Source organism: Corythoichthys intestinalis, chromosome 8 (assembly GCF_030265065.1).
Source record: "Corythoichthys intestinalis isolate RoL2023-P3 chromosome 8, ASM3026506v1, whole genome shotgun sequence".
Lineage (NCBI taxonomy): Eukaryota > Metazoa > Chordata > Actinopteri > Syngnathiformes > Syngnathidae > Corythoichthys > Corythoichthys intestinalis.
Genome location: NC_080402.1, coordinates 11,621,774 through 11,641,323, shown reverse-complemented (window position 1 = coordinate 11,641,323; position 19,550 = coordinate 11,621,774). Strand labels below are relative to the sequence as shown.

General features: G+C 37.6%; 1 protein-coding gene across 1 annotated transcript; it reads left to right on the top strand.

The window, feature by feature from the left end:
- Nucleotides 1-1,971: 1,971 nt before the first annotated feature.
- On the top strand, nt 1,972-18,226 carry LOC130920700 (voltage-dependent calcium channel gamma-3 subunit-like). The gene is made up of 4 exons (XM_057844086.1): nt 1,972-3,013; nt 8,684-8,767; nt 13,898-14,038; nt 17,685-18,226. Exons 1-4 carry the CDS (start codon nt 2,803-2,805, stop codon nt 18,224-18,226), a joined length of 978 nt encoding a protein of 325 aa, XP_057700069.1. The 5' UTR covers nt 1,972-2,802.
- The last annotated feature ends 1,324 nt before the right edge of the window (nt 18,227-19,550 follow it).

Sequence of the window (19,550 nt, the reverse complement as noted above, 5' to 3'; positions counted from 1 at the left end):
TTTGGACCCATGTAGATTTTTTTTTTTTTTTTTAAGAAAATCCGCAGTGCGTCCGTCTTGTGGGAAAACAATGAAATTTCGACGTCATAAATCATCATATTTCGAGTAGTTCGTCATATGTCGAGACAAATGACGAGTTAAATTTTACATCTGATGGCGAAAGCATTGAATGTCGATGCGATCGTATGTTGAGGTACCACTGTAATCAGGGGTGAAAGTGGGCCAGAACGGTCAGGAACGCAGTTCTGGTATAAGATTCAGGGCCGGAATGCTGTTTCGGTACACGGTGCTTTGATTCCGAAAATATGACGGCAACTGTCAAAACGCTATGTAAAAAAAAAAAAAAAAGGCTAAGCTGCCACACGTGCATTTCATCTCCAAGAAGAAAACAATTTACCAACATCAGATTTACATACACACGTAATAACAACAAACTTAACAAAGTTGGTTGGTCTGATTGGTTCAAATAGGCATGTTTTCTAAAACAGCAGCAACAACAAAAAAGTTAAATTGATGCGACAAAAAAGGGCAATACAACATAAAATGGATCAAATCTTTAAGAGCAAAGAAAGAGTTGAGGAAGCTTATTTATCATATTTAGTTTTATTTGCTCTGATGGGTAGGTTCAGAACATCTTAGCTGTCAATGTGCACTTTGGATTTATATTTGTTCATTTATGTTAGGCTACTTATTCATTTCCTTATGATTTAAAAAAAAAAAGTCAATGTTTGAGCGATTTTCAAAATAGATTCGATTTCACTCTGCATAATATAAGTCATTTGTACCTTTTTTTTCTGAATATATGTCACTTATATCTTTATTATTATTATTAAAAAGTAAATGTTTACATTAACTTCAATTTTAATATACATCCTATGTTCTTAAGTAGTTAAAATTGAGATTTGGCCATTAGTATGTGAGGAAATGAGGGAAATTAAAAATTAGGAGATGGAGGTTGGGGTTATTGCTGTCTTAACTTTTATTTTGCAAATCATTGAAAAAATACAATTTTGAATGAAAATCAGTTTTTGTATGTGTTATAGAAATAACTGTGCTAAAACAGTTTTCTTTGCATTTGAGTAGTTTAAGAGGTTTTTACCCCCCGCCCACCCAAAAAATAAATAAATAAAAGAAAAAAATAAAATAAAATTTCTGGCTCCGTGGCGACCTTCACGTCTGGGAGTTCCGGCAAGAAGTTCTAGCCACTTTCACCCCTGACTGTAATTATAATAAGTAGAGACGCCGATCAATCGGGTCCGATCACGTCATTTTCAAAGTATAGGAATCGGCAAAAAAATATCGGACATGCCTTTTTTTTAATATATATATATTTTAATTAAATCGTTTTCTAATTGTATTTAACGTTACAGACATAATGTGTTACACTCTTCCAGAGTCTTTAGTTTAAGCTTAAGGTAGGGTTGTCAAATTTATCGCATTAACGGCGAGAATTAATATTTTTTCCATTTATCACATTACAATATTTAACGCAATTAACACATGCGCTGCTCGACCCACTCACGCATTGTCGCGTTCAATTCTATAATGGCGCCGTTTTACCCATACAGTATATAGAGCTAAAAGGCAGTGTAAAATGAGTAGAGTGAATTTTGGCAACCTTTGGAGCCTTTTTTTTAAATGGCTAAAGCCTTACAATCCCCCTCCCAATGATTAGAATTATCATGGGAAGCAATGTGGGGATGAAAGGTAATAGTTGATCTTTATCTTAACACCCTATATTACATCCCAACGCAGAGAAGATATATCAATTGGTACCACGACGCACAGTCATGGTTGCCCTTCCCATCATGCGTTTGGGCAGAAGTTAAATGGCTACAGTATTATTTACTGAAAGCTCAACAAATACACTAGATGGCAATCACAATATACAAAGTCACATTTATCCTTTAAGGATTACAAGTCTTTCTATCAGTGGATCCCTCTCACAGAAAGAATGTTAATAATGTAAATGCCATCTTGAGGATTTATTGTCATAATAAACAAATACAGTACTTATGTACTGTATGTTGAATGTATATATCCGTCCGAGTTTTATTCATTTTTTTCTTAATGCATTGCCAAAATGTATATGATCAGGAAAAATTATCGGGAATGATTGGAATTGAATCGGGAGCAAAAAAAAAAGCAATCGGATCGGGAAATGTCGGGATCGGCAGATACTCAAACTAAAACGATCGGGATCAGATCGGGAGCAAAAAAACATGATCGGAACAACCATAATAATAAGTTCATATACTGTAGATTACATTGTGCTGAGAAAAAAGTTACTCATTACTTGAGTATAATTTGCACTGAATACTTAAGCATGAGTAATATTATTTTAAAGTAATGCTACTCTCACTTGAGTAAAAGTTTTAGCTACTCTACCCACCTCTGTCCATAGCAGCCATTGACGGCGATAGACAGCCAATCCATTTTGACTGGGATGGCTGGAATCGAGCATTCGCTGACAACCTCTTCCAGTCAAAATGGATTGGACACCTATCGCTGTCAATGTAACATCATATATCAATATAAGGCTGAAATCTAATTGGACAGACACAAAAATGGGGCGTGGAGTTAGCTTGGATTGATTGTCAAGCAGAAACTCCCACAGTAAATCCATGTGCACACAGTGAGCGGTTGCTGTACTTAGTTTGAGTCTCTTCTGCTTCTCTCAAAAAATTCCATTGACTGAATTAAAAAACAAAGCATAATGACAACTTGCAAAAGAAACACAGAAAAGTGGCTTGTTGGTCAACTTACTAAAACCAAGCAGAGATAAAAGATTTGCTGAAAGGCATGAGGCTGTGCAACCGGGGCGTGATGATGCTGATGACCACGGCGGGGGCTTTCTGCGCCTTCAGCCTCATGACCATCGCCGTGGGGACTGACTACTGGCTGTACTCGCGTGGGATGTGCCGCTCCAAGAACCTCGGGGACAATGAGACGGTCCGCAAGAATGAGGAGGTGCTCACGCACTCGGGTTTGTGGAGAACTTGCTGCACTGAAGGTAAAAGCAGACATTTATTGAAAGTTTTATTTGATTTTCTACACTTATATTATTATCATTTTTGAATGGAATATTGTCCAAATTTTTGCACAAAAACATTCAGTTATATATTATACTGGCATGCTTTTATTTTGAAGGCCTGAATTTTGACAGGATGTCAAAGTTGCTAAGCAGGCTGGGAGGCTTGTTAATGACTTTGATAGAACAGTACAACCTTTGTCAGGAAAGTGATTAATATTTTTAATAATGATGATTTTAAATTCTATTAAACCCTTCAATTAAATAAATAGAGATGAACTGTCCTGATTCGATCACGCAGTCTCGCTCTCCCTCCTGCTGCTTTTCCTGGTCAGGCAGTGGAGTGGAGTTGCATACTAAAGAGAACGATGATTGACAGACGTTAAGGTTTAATCTTGCCGGGATGCTTGGAAGCCAAAACTTCAAAGCACCGCATGCGTCAATCATCGTTTAACTTGTAAAACAGTTGCTGTGGCAGCTCATTGTGTGTAAGTGAGCATCTTGAGCGGATTTAAGTGGACTCACTCAATGAGGCATTTATTAAAGACAGCATCTTTCTACTTAATCCTTGTTTAAAAATAATTCCGTGGGACATGTTTAACATTTATCGTAATTATTAGAGATGTCCCGCTCGATCAGGATGCCGATCGATCGGGTCCGATCACGTCATTTTCAAAGTATCGCAATCGGCAAAAAAATATCGGCCGTGCCTTTTTTTAATATATACTGTATATACTTTAATTAAATCGTTTTGTAATTGTATTTAATGTTATAGACATAATATGTTACACTCATCCAGAGTCTTTAATTTAGGCTTAAGGTAGGGTTATCAAAATATCCCGATAAAGGCGGCAATTAATTTATTAAAAACTGTTTCACGTCAAAGTATTTATTGTTTTTAATATATGCAGCGCTAAACAAATAGAGTGAATTTTGGCAGCGTTTGGAGCCTTCCTTCAATCGGCTATAACCTTGCAATCCCTCTCCCTATGATTAGAAATATCACAGGAAGCAATGTGGGGAAACAAGGTGGCAATTGATCTTTGTCTTAACACCTTTAGTTATTTCTCAAAGCAGAGAAGATATATACATCGGTAGCACGACGCACAGTCATGGTTTTACTTCCCATCATGTTTCCACTTCCCATCATGCATTGGGGCAGGGCTGCAGTATCATTTACTGAAAGCTCAACAAATACATTAGATGGCAATATTTAGTCACAAAAGACAAAGTCACAAGTCTTTCTATCCGTGGATCCCTCTCACAGAAAGAATGTTAATAATGTAAGTGCCATCTTGAGGATTTATTGTCATAATAAACAAATACAGTACTTATGTACTGTATGTTGAATGTATATATTCGTCTGAGTTTTATTCATTTTTTTTCTTAACGCATTGCCAAAATGTATATGATCGGGAAATATTATCGGGAATGATTGGAATTGAATCGGGAGCAAAAAAAGCAATCGGATCGGGAAATATCGGGATCGCAGATACTCAAACTAAAACGATCGGGACCGGATCGGGAGCAAAAAAACACGATCGGAACAACCCCAGTAATTATTAAATTTAAAGTGCTTTAAAACCATTTATCAAAAAATATATATATATATGTCGGAAAACTCAGACAAGGCTGAAAAAGCAGTTCTGCTCTTGCAACCCTCTTTAAAATAAACTGCTGTATTTTAAGCCGAAAGAACTGTAGTGTTTGATAGAACAGTATGTCTATACGCTCCATAGCAGATTCACGGCGCATTAAGTTCCCGAACTATTTTCAATTTGTCCGTTTTACCCTGTAAACCCCCATTTACAGACGTCGCGCAACCGCTTTTGTTTTAACCTTGCCATAAAAAGAAGGTAAGTAATCATATTTATTATTCGAAATGTCTGCCATTTTTAGCTTAGAATCATTAATTGATGTCAAATATTTAGTAAAAAAGAAAAAAAAACACTTTAAAAAATTATTCACTCACAAATTTTAATTTTTTAAGTTACGTCACAATAAAAAAAATAGCGTCTGTAAAAAAGTCACGGATATCTACCTCATAACTATGGCTTAATTTTATTTATTTTTTTGTTGCCGTCGCATTTTCCCCGATATGTTAGATGATAAATAATCAATCCAAACATAGAGAAATTGAAAAAAAAGTTTTTTAAAGGGTAAACATATGAAAAAGAACATCTCGACTACTCCTTGATGTCTGCCATTTCTGCATCGTTACCCTTGTTATATTACCATGTTTCACCCATAAAATCCTCCCAAAAATCCGGCTGTGGCAATTCACGTCTGTGTCTTGACACTCGATGATACATGCAACATGGAGTTTTTTGATCGAAACAAGGTAAGTATGCAATAATAGCTCGTTAAAATCATGGTGTCTTTAATTATGCTCTTGCGTGCTCCCACCTCCAGTTTGGAAAGAAAGAAAAAAGAAAAGGAAAAAAAAGCCCTCCTGTTCAAAGTTTTTCCTCCCACAGAAAATTGAGATTTTAAGCTTTCCAATGATGTATAACACATGCATATAGGCATATATAATTTGGAACTTTGGCCAAATTGGGGGTCTCAGAGCGGAACTTGCAGTCACCTGAGTGTTTTCCGCCATATACATAATACCGTATTGGCCCGAATATAAGACTGTGTTTTTTGCATTGAAATAAGACTGAAAAAGAGAGGGTCATCTTATATTCGCGGTCTTGACATTATACCCATTCGCGACACTAGATGGCGCCAAATATCATTGAAGCGATGTTCTGTCATGACAGATCTCAGCTACTCTTTTTACTTTAACCAGTTTGCATTATTTCATTGCAATGTTTTTCTTTATTCAGATTTGTTTCAAGACTAAACTTACAGTTAGACTTCACTTTGATGGTTAATGCAGTTATTGCCATTTTGTTGTTTTATCACAATAGATTGGTTTATTTACATTTCAAAAACCAGAAGCCATTCATTTACGAATGTGATTGCACTTAAGTTTACATATTTAAATGTTTAGATATTAAGATTTGAATGAGGCAACATAACATTCTTTTTCTCTCAGATATATTGTTATAATTATTTGTTTCGGATGTACTGTAATTATTTTCTGTATAAAAATTAATTTGATGTTCAAAAAGTCTTTTTTCAAACTTGAGTCTTAAAAAAGAGGGGGTCGTCTTATATACGGGCCAATACGGTAGTTTTTTTTTTTTTTATATATACTTTGAGAAAAAAGTGAAAAACCCTGTCTTATATGCATTTCTTTCAATGCTAAATCTGAATCAATACATTGAACAAACAAACAAACAAAAAAAAAAAACATTTGTTTTTTAATTATTTGGGGGGGTTGGTGCAACTTCGCGGTTTTTCACTTATTACGGCGGGTTCTGGTCCCAACTAACCATGAAAAACAAGAGATCACTGTATACTGGTGCATATTTTGGAAGACACAAAGCACACAAATCAATTGAACTGTTTAGTGGAATTGACGTCCGTCACTGGTATTCATTGTGTTTAAGACCACCAAGAGGGGACACAGCCCATAACTCATTTTAGATGTGTTAACCATTAGATGCATAAGTGGGTCAAAAGTGACCCGGTGAGGTTGTTTTCTTGAAATATCTTCGGATTGAAAAATTGTTATCAATTCATATTCCAGGTATTCCTCAAAAAAACATGTTTTGATATAATGCCATTCAAATTTTTGATGAACTTTTTGAACATTTGAAGAAATTGTCATTTTTGTATTACAACCCTAAGCTTCCACAAGTGGGTCAAAAATGACCCACATGCATTTTTTGTGGAATCCAATGGGAATCTTTCATTCTTATTATCTTTCATCTTATTATTCTGTCAGGAATAAATTTACCGTGGACCACACAGACTAGGTATGTAAAAAGTGACATCCCTTAAGATTATTTTACACAGCAAGAGCTGATACGTGTATGTGTTATGTCCATATAGTATTTTGTGTGTGAGTCTTTCATGACTCTTTATAATTATTTATCAACAAATTAACCTACTTCATAACTAGCTTGCAAACTAAGGCTAGGTTCATACCGCAGGTCCTAATGCACAATTACGATTTTTTTTGTCATATCCGTTTTTTTGGGGTACCCGTTCAGACTGCCTTTGTCCACTGAGCTTGTTCAAGTATCACACATGCGCTCTAATTCGCAGTCAGATGCGCTGAGCAAACTAGCCCACATGCGCAGGAGCATTGGAGCAGAGAGAAAACCGAGCACTCTCAGATTTATCATCGACACATTTTATTTTTTTTATGACTGTTGTCCAGCCCGCTACTTCCCCAAAATCAGCGTTCAAGCTGGGCACTAATGCACAGCTGAACCGCTACCGTAGCGCCCTGTCTCTCTCGCTCTTTACTGACATTAATTGCTGTATGAATTCCAATTTGGGGGACTTGACAGTTCAGACCGCAGCCACATTCTGGAAAAATGTGGCCCGGATGGGATTTTAACCACATACGAAAGTGACCTGGATCGGATTTGAAATGGTCCACTTTTATGCAACTTTGTCGAGTCGGGAAAAACACGAAAAAATCGGATTCGTGCATTAAGACCTGTGGTATGAACCTAGCCTAAGTTAGCTAACATTACTATATATAAACTGTATATGGCGGAAAACACTCAGGTGACTTGAAGTTCCGCTCTGAGACCCCCAATTTAGCCAACTTTCAAAAGAGCCACAATATCCTCAGAAATCGGTCAGTGCCTCCACAAGGGCTTTGCACCGCTGTCTCACCAAAAAGATGCATGGGAGCTCTTCATCATTGATGATAAAGTACAAGGAAGGATAAAATCTATTGCTGTTCTTTTTTTATTTTATTTATCTTTTTTATTCAAAAAATGTTAATTTTTATATAATATTTCAAGCATGAAATCATTCTTGTGTGGCCCTAAATATAATACCAACTAATATACTGTACAAGTGATTATTCTTCACCAAAATGGCCTAAAAACACATTGGTTCTAATATGGGCCATTTTTGACCCACTTATGGAAGAGTGTAGGGTCCATTAACTTGAGAATCTAAGGGTTAATTCTATAAGAGATTCTTTTTTCCCTGCCTCACTGGTGCGTTTCAACATGACCCTTTTTCACAAGTTGCAGCCATCCAATGAGCTTCCGATTGTGATGGACCCACGTCATCAATACTGCTCAATTGTGGCTGCACATAGGGACATATTCATCAATATATCCCTGTGCGACAGATGCATGGGGGGTCAAAACGCATTGTGAGCTTCAAGCAAAGTTACAATTACAAGTGCGTACATGACAAAAACAAAATACTAAATGTTTCTGCTCAATCAAAGCGTGCAGAACATTTGTTCATATTTGATTCAAAAAGCCCACGTGACTCTTTGTGAAAAGTTATCTATGGCCTGAAAAATGTTTCAAAGCCACCAAATTCGGAGCAAAACAGAAGCCAACGCAAGGAGATCAATAGAGAAGCCCATCAGAGATGATGCACAACCCATTAAGCATTATGCAAGTCACTAATAGCAGGAGAGAGCATAGAAAGTGTACTGGGTCAATGAGGGGAGTGCAAGGCTTCTGTGAATCAGTTGTAACGCTATTCATTAACAGAGCGCTGAGCAGAGTACTATAGAATGATCTAAAGGGGTTGACGGTCGTTTTTTTTTTTTCCCCGCAGGAACATTCCGAGGTGTTTGCAAAGACATCGACCACTTTGCGGAAGATGCGGATTACGAGCAGGATGCAGCAGAGTACTTACTACGTGAGTTACACAAAGCTTTGCAGTTTTCTTTATTATGATGCTCATATTTTGACATCATAGAACCACGATGATGCCTTAACCCTTTAATGCATGAATCATGACCCCCCGCCTTAAATGTTTTCATTACATTCGTATAGGACCGTGGTCTCAAACCTGAGGCCCAGGGGCCAATTGCGGCCGACGGGTCAATACTTTGCAGCCCTCATTTGACATAAAATTGTAGTATCAGTGTATAAATAATATACAGTGCCTTGCAAAAGTATTCGGCCCCCTTGAACCTTGCAACCATTCGCCACATTTCAGGCTTCAAACATAAAGATATACAATTTTAATTTTTTGTCAAGAATCAACAACAAGTGGGACACAATCGTGAAGTGGAACAAAATTTATTGGATAATTTAAACTTTTTTAACAAATAAAAAACTGAAAAGTGGGGCGTGCAATATTATTCGGCCCCCTTGTCTTAATACTTTGTAGCACCACCTTTTGCTCCAATTACAGCTGCAAGTCGCTTGGGGTATGTTTCTATCAGTTTTGCACATCGAGAGACTGACATTCTTCCTTGCAAAACAGCTCGAGCTCAGTGAGGTTGGATGGAGAGTGTTTGTGAACAGCAGTCTTCAGCTCTTTCCACAGATTCAGGTCTGGACTTTGACTTGGCCATTCTAAAACCTGGATACGTTTATTTTTGAACCATTACATTGTAGATTTGGCTTATGTTTTGGATCATTGTCCTGTTGGAAGATAAATCTCCGTCCCAGTCTCAGGTCTTGTGCAGATACCAACAGGTTTTCTTCCAGAATGTTCCTGTATTTGGCTGCATCCATCTTCCCGTCAATTTTAACCATCTTCCCTGTCCCTGCTGAAGAAAAGCAGGCCCAAACCATGATGCTGCCACCACCATGTTTGACAGTGGGGATGGTGTGTTCAGGGTGATGAGCTGTTTTGCTTTTACGCCAAACATATCGTTTTGCATTGTGGCCAAAAAGTTCAATTTTGGTTTCATCTGACCAGAGCACCTTCTTCCACATGTTTGGTGTGTCTCCCAGGTGGCTTGTGGCAAACTTTAAACGAGACTTTTTATGGATATCTTTGAGAAATGGCTTTCTTCTTGCCACTCTTCCATAAAGGCCAGATTTGTGCAGTGTACGACTGATTGTTGTCCTATGGACAGACTCTCCCACCTCAGCTGTAGATCCCAGCAGTTCATCCAGAGTGATCATGGGCCTCTTGGCTGCATCTCTGATCAGTTTTCTCCTTGTTTGAGAAGAAAGTTTGGAAGGACGGCTGGGTCTTGGTAGATTTGCAGTGGTCTGATGCTCCTTCCATTTCAATATGATGGCTTGCACAGTGCTCCTTGAGATGTTTAAAGCTTGGGAAATCTTTTTGTATCCAAATCCGGCTTTAAACGTCTCCACAACAGTATCTCGGACCTGCCTGGTGTGTTCCTTGGTTTTCATAATGCTCTCTGCACTTTAAACAGAACCCTGAGACTATCACAGAGCAGGTGCATTTATACGGAGACTTGATTACACACAGGTGGATTCTATTTATCATCATCGGTCATTTAGGACAATATTGGATCATTCAGAGACCCTCACTGAACTTCTGGAGTGAGTTTGCTGCACTGAAAGTAAAGGGGTCGAATAATATTGCACGCCCCACTTTTCAGTTTTTTATTTGTTAAAAAAGTTTAAATTATCCAATAAATGTTGTTCCACCTCACGATTGTGTCCCACTTGTTGTTGATTCTTGACAAAAAAATTAAATTTCATATCTTTATGTTTGAAGCCTGAAATGTGGCGACAGGTTGCAAGATTCAAGAGGGCCGAATACTTTTGCAAGGCACTGTATATGGCAGAAAACACTCAGGTGACTTGAAGTTCCGCTCTGAAACCCCCAATTTTGCCAAATTTCAAAATTGTCCAATATGCACGTGTGAGACATCATTGGAAAGCTTAAAATCTCAATTTTCTGGGGGAGGACAAATTTTGAACAGGAAGGCATTTAAAAAAATAAAATAAAATAAACAGAGAAACCCTAACTAGAGTTGAGAGCATAAGAGCACAATTAAAGACGCCATGATTTTAACTAGGGTTGTTCCGATCATGTTTTTTTGTTCCCGATCCGATCCCGATCGTTTTAGTTTGAGTATCTGCCGATCCCGATATTTCCCGATCCGATTGCTTTTTTTTTTGCTCCCGATTCAATTCCAATCATTCCCGATAATTTTTCCCGATCATATACATTATGGCAAAGCATTAAGGGAAAAAAAAAAAAACTCGGACGAATATATACATTCAACATACCGTACATAAGTACTGTATTTGTTTATTATGACAATAAATCCTCAAGATGGCATTTACGTTATTAACATTCTTTCTGTGAGAGGGATCCACGGATAGAAAGACTTATGACTTTGTATATTGTGACTAAATATCGCCATCCAGTGTATTTGTTGAGCTTTCAGTAAATGATACTGTAGCCATGCCCAAATACATGATGGGAAGTGGAACCATGACTGTGCGTAGTGCTACCAATTGATATATCTTTTCTGCGTTGGGAAATAACATAAGGTGTTAAGAAAAAGATCAATTGCTACCTTGCTTCCCATGATATTTCTAATCGTAGGGAGAGGGATTATAAGTCTTTAGCCAATTAAAAAAAGGCTCCAAAGGCTGCCAGAATTCGCTCTACTCATATTACGCTGCCTTTTATCTCTCTATATAGGTAAAACGGCACCATTACAGATAGAGCGCGACAATGCGTGAGTGGGTCGTGCAGCGCATGCATTAATTGCGTTAAATATTTTAAAGTGATACATTTTTTAAAAAATTAATTACCGCTGTTATCGGGATAAGTTTGATAACCCTACCTTAAGCCTAAACTAAAGACTGGATGAGTGTAACATATTATGTCTGTAACGTTAAATACAATTAGAAAACGATTTAATTAAAAAATATATATCTATATATTTAAAAAAGGCATGGCCGATATATTTTTGCCGATTCCGATACTTTGACTTTGAAAATGAAGTGATCGGACCCGATCGATGACGATCGATCGAATTTTTACGAAATATTATCGCGTACTTACCTTGTTTCGATCCAAAAACCCGAGTGTCAAGACACAGATGTGAATGGCCACAGACGGATTTTTGGGGGATTTTATGGGTGAAACATGATACTATAACAAGGGTCGCGATGCAGAAATCGCAAACACCAAGGAGTGGTGGAGATGTTCTTTTTCATATATTTACTAGGGCTGTCAAAATTATCGTGTTAACGGGCGGTAATTATTTTTTTAAAAATTAATCACGTTAAAATATTTGACGCAATTAATGCACATGCCCTGCTCAAACAGATTTAAATGACAGCTCAGAGTCATGTGCACTTGTTACTTGTGTTTTTTGGAGTTTTGTCACCCTCTGCTGGCGCTTGGGTTCGACTGATTTTAAGGGCTCAGCACCATGAGAATTGTGTAATTATTGACATCAACAATGGAGAGCTACTAGTTTATTTTTTGATTGAAAATTTTACAAATTTTATTAAAACGAAAACATTAAGAGGGGTTTTAATATAACATTTCTATAACTAGTACTAACATTTATCTTTTAAGAACAAGTCTTTCTATCCATGGATCACTTTAACAGAATGTTAATGCCATCTTGTTGATTTATTGTTTTAATGTACATTTAATGTACAGTATTTCTTGTTGTTGTTTGTTCTTCTCCTCCTCTGTCCCTGTCACTCCTCTATTTTCCTTTCTGTCCTCCCATAACCCCTTCCTGCTCGCTGCTTTCTCCTAATAAACAAAACACAATAATCACAACGGGAGTATGTCATACTCCCATGTGATACATTAAAACTGTTCAGACTAGGGTTGTTCCGATCATGTTTTTTTGCTCCCGATCCGATCTCGATCGTTTTAGTTTGAGTATCTGCCGATCCCAGTATTTCCCGATCCGATTGCTTTTTTTTTTTTTTTTTTTGCTCCCGATTCAATTCCAATCATTCCCGATAATTTTTGCCGATCATATAAATTTTGGCAATGCATTAAGAAAAAAATGAATAAAACTCGGACGAATATATACATTCAACATACAGTACATAAGTACTGTATTTGTTTATTATGACAATAAATCCTCAAGATGGCATTTACATTATTAACATTCTTTCTGTGAGAGGGATCCACGGATAGAAAGACTTGTAATTCTTAAAGGATAAATGTGACTTTGTATATTGTGACTAAATATTGCCATCTAGTGTATTTGTTGAGGTTTCAGTAAATGATACTGCAGCCATTTAACTTCTGCCCAAATGCAAGATGGGAAGTGCAACCATGACTGTGCGTAGGGGCAACAATTGATATATCTTCTCTGCGTTGGGAAAGAACATAGGGTGTTAAGAAAATGGTCAACTACTACCTTTCTTCCCCACATTGCCTCCCACATTATTTATAATTGCTGTGAGAGGTATTGTAAGGCTTTAGCCACATAAATAATGATTCCAAAGGCTGTCAAAATTCTCTCTACTCATTATACGCTGCCTTTTAGCGCTATCTATAGGTAAAATGGCGTCTTTACAAATTGAACACGACAATGCGTGAGTGGGTCGTGCAGCGCATGCGTTAATTATTTAACGTGATTAATTAAAAAAAATTAATTACCGCCGTTAACGCAATAAATTTGATAGCCCTACTTTAAGCTAAAACTACTCTGGATGAGTGTAAGACATTTTGTCTGTAACGTTAAATACAATTAGAAAACGATTTAAATAAAAAATATATACTGTATATATTAAAAAAAGGCATTTTTTGCCGATTCCGATACTTAGAAAATGACGTGAACGGACCCGATCGATCGGGATATCGATCGGGACATCTTTAATTATGAGTTTTTTCTTATTACAATGTATGACTTTATTCTCGTAATATTGCGATTTTTTTTTTCTCGTGGTATTATAATGTATAACTTCATTCTTGTTCCACTGAGTCTTTAATTTTTAAGCCTTTCAATACGCGATTAGATACTTTGTATGGGAAACAGTCGCGAGATGAGAAATAAACTTGCTTTACAATGGTTTTATCTTGCCATGCAGCATTCATATCAACCCACATTCTTAATTTAAGGAGCGGTTCGAGCATCCAGCCTCTTCCCGATCCTCAGCGTGGGCTTGCTGTTCCTTGGAGGTGTGTGCGTGGCTGCTAGCGAGTTTTACAAGTCACGCTACAACGTCATCCTCACGGCGGGCATTCTCTTTGTCTCTGCAGGTGTGGAAAACATGCAAATCTTAGATAAGTTTCCTACTAACACTTTGTCATGTTATTTAACACATTCCAATTCTTGAGTCTTAACCTTCAAGTGTTAAGCAAGTAAAGTCATTACTTTTACCCAGATCATTTGGACAATTTAACTCGTATTTGACACAGATGTTGATATGTGCAATTGGCGAATGCTGGTCTTTCAATGATGGGAATCTCAAAGTGTGTCTGCTTGTGAGTGCTTTGTAATGGTAGAGGGGCTCAGTGACACCTGCTGCTCAGTAGGGAAAGAAACTAGAGCGCCAGAAGTCAATTCTCCAAACACAAGGAGCTAGAATTAAAAAAAAACATACCAGAAATAGAAGCTCACTGGCTTTTTTGCTAGTCGTTTTAAAGAAACAAGTGTTGCTAAGATGATTATGAAAGTCTCCGGTTTAACTCAGAACAACGAAATCAAAATTTGAAAAAATGCTTCCCACGGATGTTGTTTGATGTCACTGATTGGCTTATTTTGCTGTCAATCAAAAAGGGATTCAGCCTCAGACAGATCATCCAGTCATTATGCAGAGACAGAGCTCATAGACCCCCAGTGACAAACAACATCCAATGGGCGGGATATACTCAGACTTTAGCCAATGAATCATCTTGTTTCGCTGTAGTGGAACAATGCACTCTTAACTCTGGAGATACACAGTGTCTACCCTGTTTAAAGGACTGTGAAGCTGCACAAATGAATGAAAAGCATGCCTCATCATAATCAGTGATAAGAAGCTAATTCTGAACAAAAATTGAGCGCGTATCATTGACATTTAGTCAACGATACGTAAAGGCGTGTGAAATTTCCGATTCATAGATTATTCGCGATTCGGCCGTGGAAGATTCGAGAACAATTCATAAACATCCAAATTCCGATTATTGAATTACACCAGGTAAAGCGGAAATAGAACACAGCGCGGTCTTCGGGACGCAATGAGGAACGGACCGAGAGTAAATATCTTGTTCAACTCATGCCGCTAGATGGAAAAAAAGCACCAAAAAAAACCATCATACCTGGCTGCGGCCGACAGCCGCTACAAACAGCGACCGGTTGCTAGTTGCTACAAACATACGGCAACATATGGCTATGGTAGATATCGCATATTGTAGAACTAGATGTGAACTGACAGACAACGACAGCGTTGGACCATATACAAAGAACTAGATGTGAAATGACAGACTTGCCGCCATCTTAAAGCAGTTGACTTCTCGAGAAGGCTCTGTTGTAGTGAACCCAATTAACTTTTTATCTATAATATTTAGAGGTGTGCAAAATTTCCGATTCTTAGATCATTCGTGATTCGGCCGTGGAAGATTCGAGAACGATTCACAAACATCCAAATTCCGATTATTGAAATATGCCAAGTAAAGCGGAAGAACAACACACTCAGCGCGCCGCGCGGTCAATGAGGAACAAAGCGAGAGTAGCTAAACATCATGCTTCTCATTACCCGGCCCCTCGGGTAATGCCAATGCTCAACTCATGGCTCTAGCTCAACTCATGCCACGAGATAAAAAAACACAACAACATACCTGACTGCTGCCGAAAAGCTGCTACAATGTACATCCACATAATGTTACGGTAGATATCATTTAAATAGGACTAGATGCAAAATAGATTCGGTAGCGTTAGCAGCACACCTACAAAAAGCTAGATGCGGGCGTTAGTAAACGACCGCCATCTTAAAGCAGTACACTTCCCTGCAAGGCTGTTGTAGCGAACCGTCCAAGCAAACCTAATTAACTTTTTATCTAAAATACTCCTAAATCGGTGAAATATTGACTTGAATCTATCTTTAAAATAGTTTTAAAACTTTCACATGTCGAAAGTAGACAAAAGGGAAATTATGGAATAACAGGAGCAATTTTAACAACTTTAACGGTTGATTCACAACATTAAATTAATTGAATGTAGTTTAAAGCTGCTGATACAGAATGGGGACTGGAGTTTTTTTTGTATATTTGTTTACTGCTATATGTTAACTTGATACTGAAATAGTAGTTTGGTTTAGCCTGAGAGTATTTTTGAACAATTTTGGAACTAATGTACAAAACAGTAAAAAAAAAAATAAATAAATAAATAAATAAATAAATAAATAAAAAGGGGGGTGCATCAATAATCGTTTTATAATCGAATCGGAGCCTCTGAATCGTAATCGTAATCGAATCGTTAGGTGCCCAAAGATTCCCAGCTCTAATAATATTTCTAAATCGGCAAAATCTTGACTTGACTCTATCTTTAAACGATGAAACAGTTTTAAAACGTTGACATGTCGAAAGTAGACAGATGGAAAATGATGGAATAACGGGAACAATTTTAACAACTTTAACGGTTGGTTCACAACATTAAATTAATTGAATGTAGTTTAAAGCTTTTGATACAGAATGGGGACTTGAGTATTTTATTTACTGTTTTTAACTGTTAACTTGATACTAAAATACTTTGGTTTAGCCTGAGGATTTTTGAACAATTTTGGAACTAATGTACAACACATTAAAAGTGTGGTGGGGTGCATCAATAATCGATTTATAATCGAATCGGAGCCCAGTGTTGTTAATAACGGCGTTACAATATAACGGCATTACTAACGGCGTTATTTTTTTCAGTAGTGGGTAATCTAATTAATTACTTTTCGCATCTTGGCAACGCCGTTACCGTTACTGAGGATGGAAAGGCATGCGTTACTATGCGTTACTATATTGGTCGAAAAGTCTGAGGGAGACGGACTCACCGAGACGACAGAGCAGAGCAGGAGTGGGAAGGAGGCAAGAAAGTTGTGACGAGGAGAAAACGTGATGCTAGGAAGCTCCAATAATACATGTTGTAGCCGATAGCCTACAAACTACGCCTGCATGTTATGGTAGATATGGTAGACATGGTAGATATCACATGTACTGTATATAGATATAACTAGATGCAAAATGACAGACATGGCACTAAATGCGTTAGTAGACAGCCGCCATCTTAAAGCAATAGATTTTTTAGGACGGCTCTGTTGTAGAGAACCTTCCTAGCGAACCTAAGTAACTTTTTATCTAAAATACTTCTAAATCGGAAAAATCTTGACTTGAATCTATCTTTAAATGATGAAACAGTTTTAAAACTTTCATATGTCGAAAGAAGAGAGAAGGGAACTAATGCAATAATGGGAGCAATTTTAACAACTTTTAACAGTTGATTCAGGGTAAAGGGTAAATTAGGGTAAAGAATTGGGCTCGGGCCAATTGTACCAAAAACCTTCACAAAAAACTTCACATAGTGTGGCCAATGTTTTTTTTTTTTTTTTTGGAAAAAAAAAAAAAGTAATTATCACCAATTACTTTGCCAAGTAACTAATTACTCTTACATTCAGGTAATTGAGTTACTAACGCAATTACTTTTTGGGAGAAGTAATTTGTAACTATAATTAATTACTTTTTTTCAGTAAGATTAACAACACTGTCGGAGCCACTGAATCGTAATCGAATCGTTAGGTGCTCAAAGATTCCCAGCTCTAATGATATGTACAAACAACAGTATACCTTTGATCACCTGTTGTTTGACATTTTGGAGGGAAGCTGAGCCGTTGATATGTACGTAACACACTTTGTCCTTGATTCTCCACACGTCACTCTTCAGGTCTGAGCAACATCATCGGCATCATCGTGTACATATCAGCCAACTCCGGGGACCCAAGCCAGAGTGACAACAAGAAAAGCTACTCGTACGGCTGGTCCTTCTACTTCGGGGCGCTGTCTTTCGTCCTGGCTGAGATGGTAGGCGTTCTGGCGGTGCACGTGTTCATCGAGAAGCACCGGCAGCTCCGGACAAACGGCCGACCCTCCCTGATGAAACCCCCAGTCTCCCGCGGTTCGTCCAACTATCGCAACCGCTACTATAACAACCGCACCCGTAGACACAGCAGCAGAAGCAACCACAGCATCGGTGCAGACTCGAGATCTAACTCCCTGCGAGCGTCCCTGATGCGGGAGGCGTCGCTTTCATCCGGGGCCAAGGTGGCCACCTTGCCGGGGTTGCCCCCTCCGGTCGCATCGGAGTTTATGCTTTACGCGCTGAAGGACGCGGACATGATGTTGGACGGGGTGACGGCTGCGCCTCAGGATGACAGCGACATGATTACCGGAAATTGTGGTGCCAATAGAAGAACCACTCCTGTCTAATATGTCAAAACGTGTCTAGGAGAATGTCCTCCTTATAGATATAAGAAAATGAAAGACACTTTAATAAATCATGACCAACAGAGTTGGGTTGTCATGGTCTCTATTTCTGTTTGTCTTGAAAATTGGTTTGTTTTTAGTAGTGCTGCAACCATTAACTCGAGTATTCGATTAGAAAAAAATATTCAATTTAAATTTTGTTGCTTCGAGTATTCGTTTAATTAAAGTGGCGTTGTAATGGTTTTAGGGCTGTCAAAATTATCGCGTTAACGGGCGTTAATTTTTTAAATTAATCACGTTAAAATATTTGACGCAATTAACGCATGCACTGAATGAGCCGCTCTCGCATTGCCTCAAACAGATTTCAATGACGCCGTTTATGGACATTAAGAGTGAAGAGACTGCTACCGGCCGCTTGGGGGCAGCGCAGCGCCGTTCCATATTAATGTTATTCCTTCTAATAGTGGGAGAATTAGTAGTTGTGAGACGTTTATGCTGTTGCTTTGTGCTCCACATATATTTCAGTAAGTTTGCTTTCTTTTAGTGGCAATTATGTGTCTCTTGTTGTATTTTGGGTAAGATATGCACAGAGATATATCTCTTATAAAGGCGAGTGGACACAGGCGTTCTTTGGGCTGCGCCGTTTATTGGCATAAGCGTCTGCAACTCCTTCACAACAAACAGAAGTATCATTTAGTGAAAGCACAACAAAAATAATATTGGTATCTCTCAAAAAAAATAATGTTCACAAAAAGAAAAGCACGTCAGTCTGTAGTAATGAGGCCCTATTCTCACACAGCTAAACAACAATGCAAAGTGAACTGGCATTACTCAGAGTTTGGTCACTCAATTCTTATTATTGTTGTTTTTATTCTCCTTATTATTATATTAACTCTTCTTTTGATTGAAAATTGTACAAATTTTATTAAAACGAAAATATGAAGAGGGGGTTTTATAAAATGACTATAACTTGTAACTATAACATTTATCTTTTATGAACTACAAGTCTTACTATCCATGGATCACTTAAACAGAAAGAATGTTAATAATGCCATTTGTGGATTTATTGTTATAATAAACAAATACAGCACTTATGTACAGTATGTTATATGTATATATCCGTCTTGTGTCTTATCTTTCCATTCCAACAATAATTTACAGAAAAATATGGCATACTTTAGAGATGGTTTGAATTACGATTAATTAGGATTAATTACGATTAATTAATTTTCAAACTGTGATTAACTCGATTAAAAATTGTAATCGTTTGACAGCCCTAAATGGTTTATTTTGAAAGTGTTTGCATTTAGTTTTATTGATTAGGATG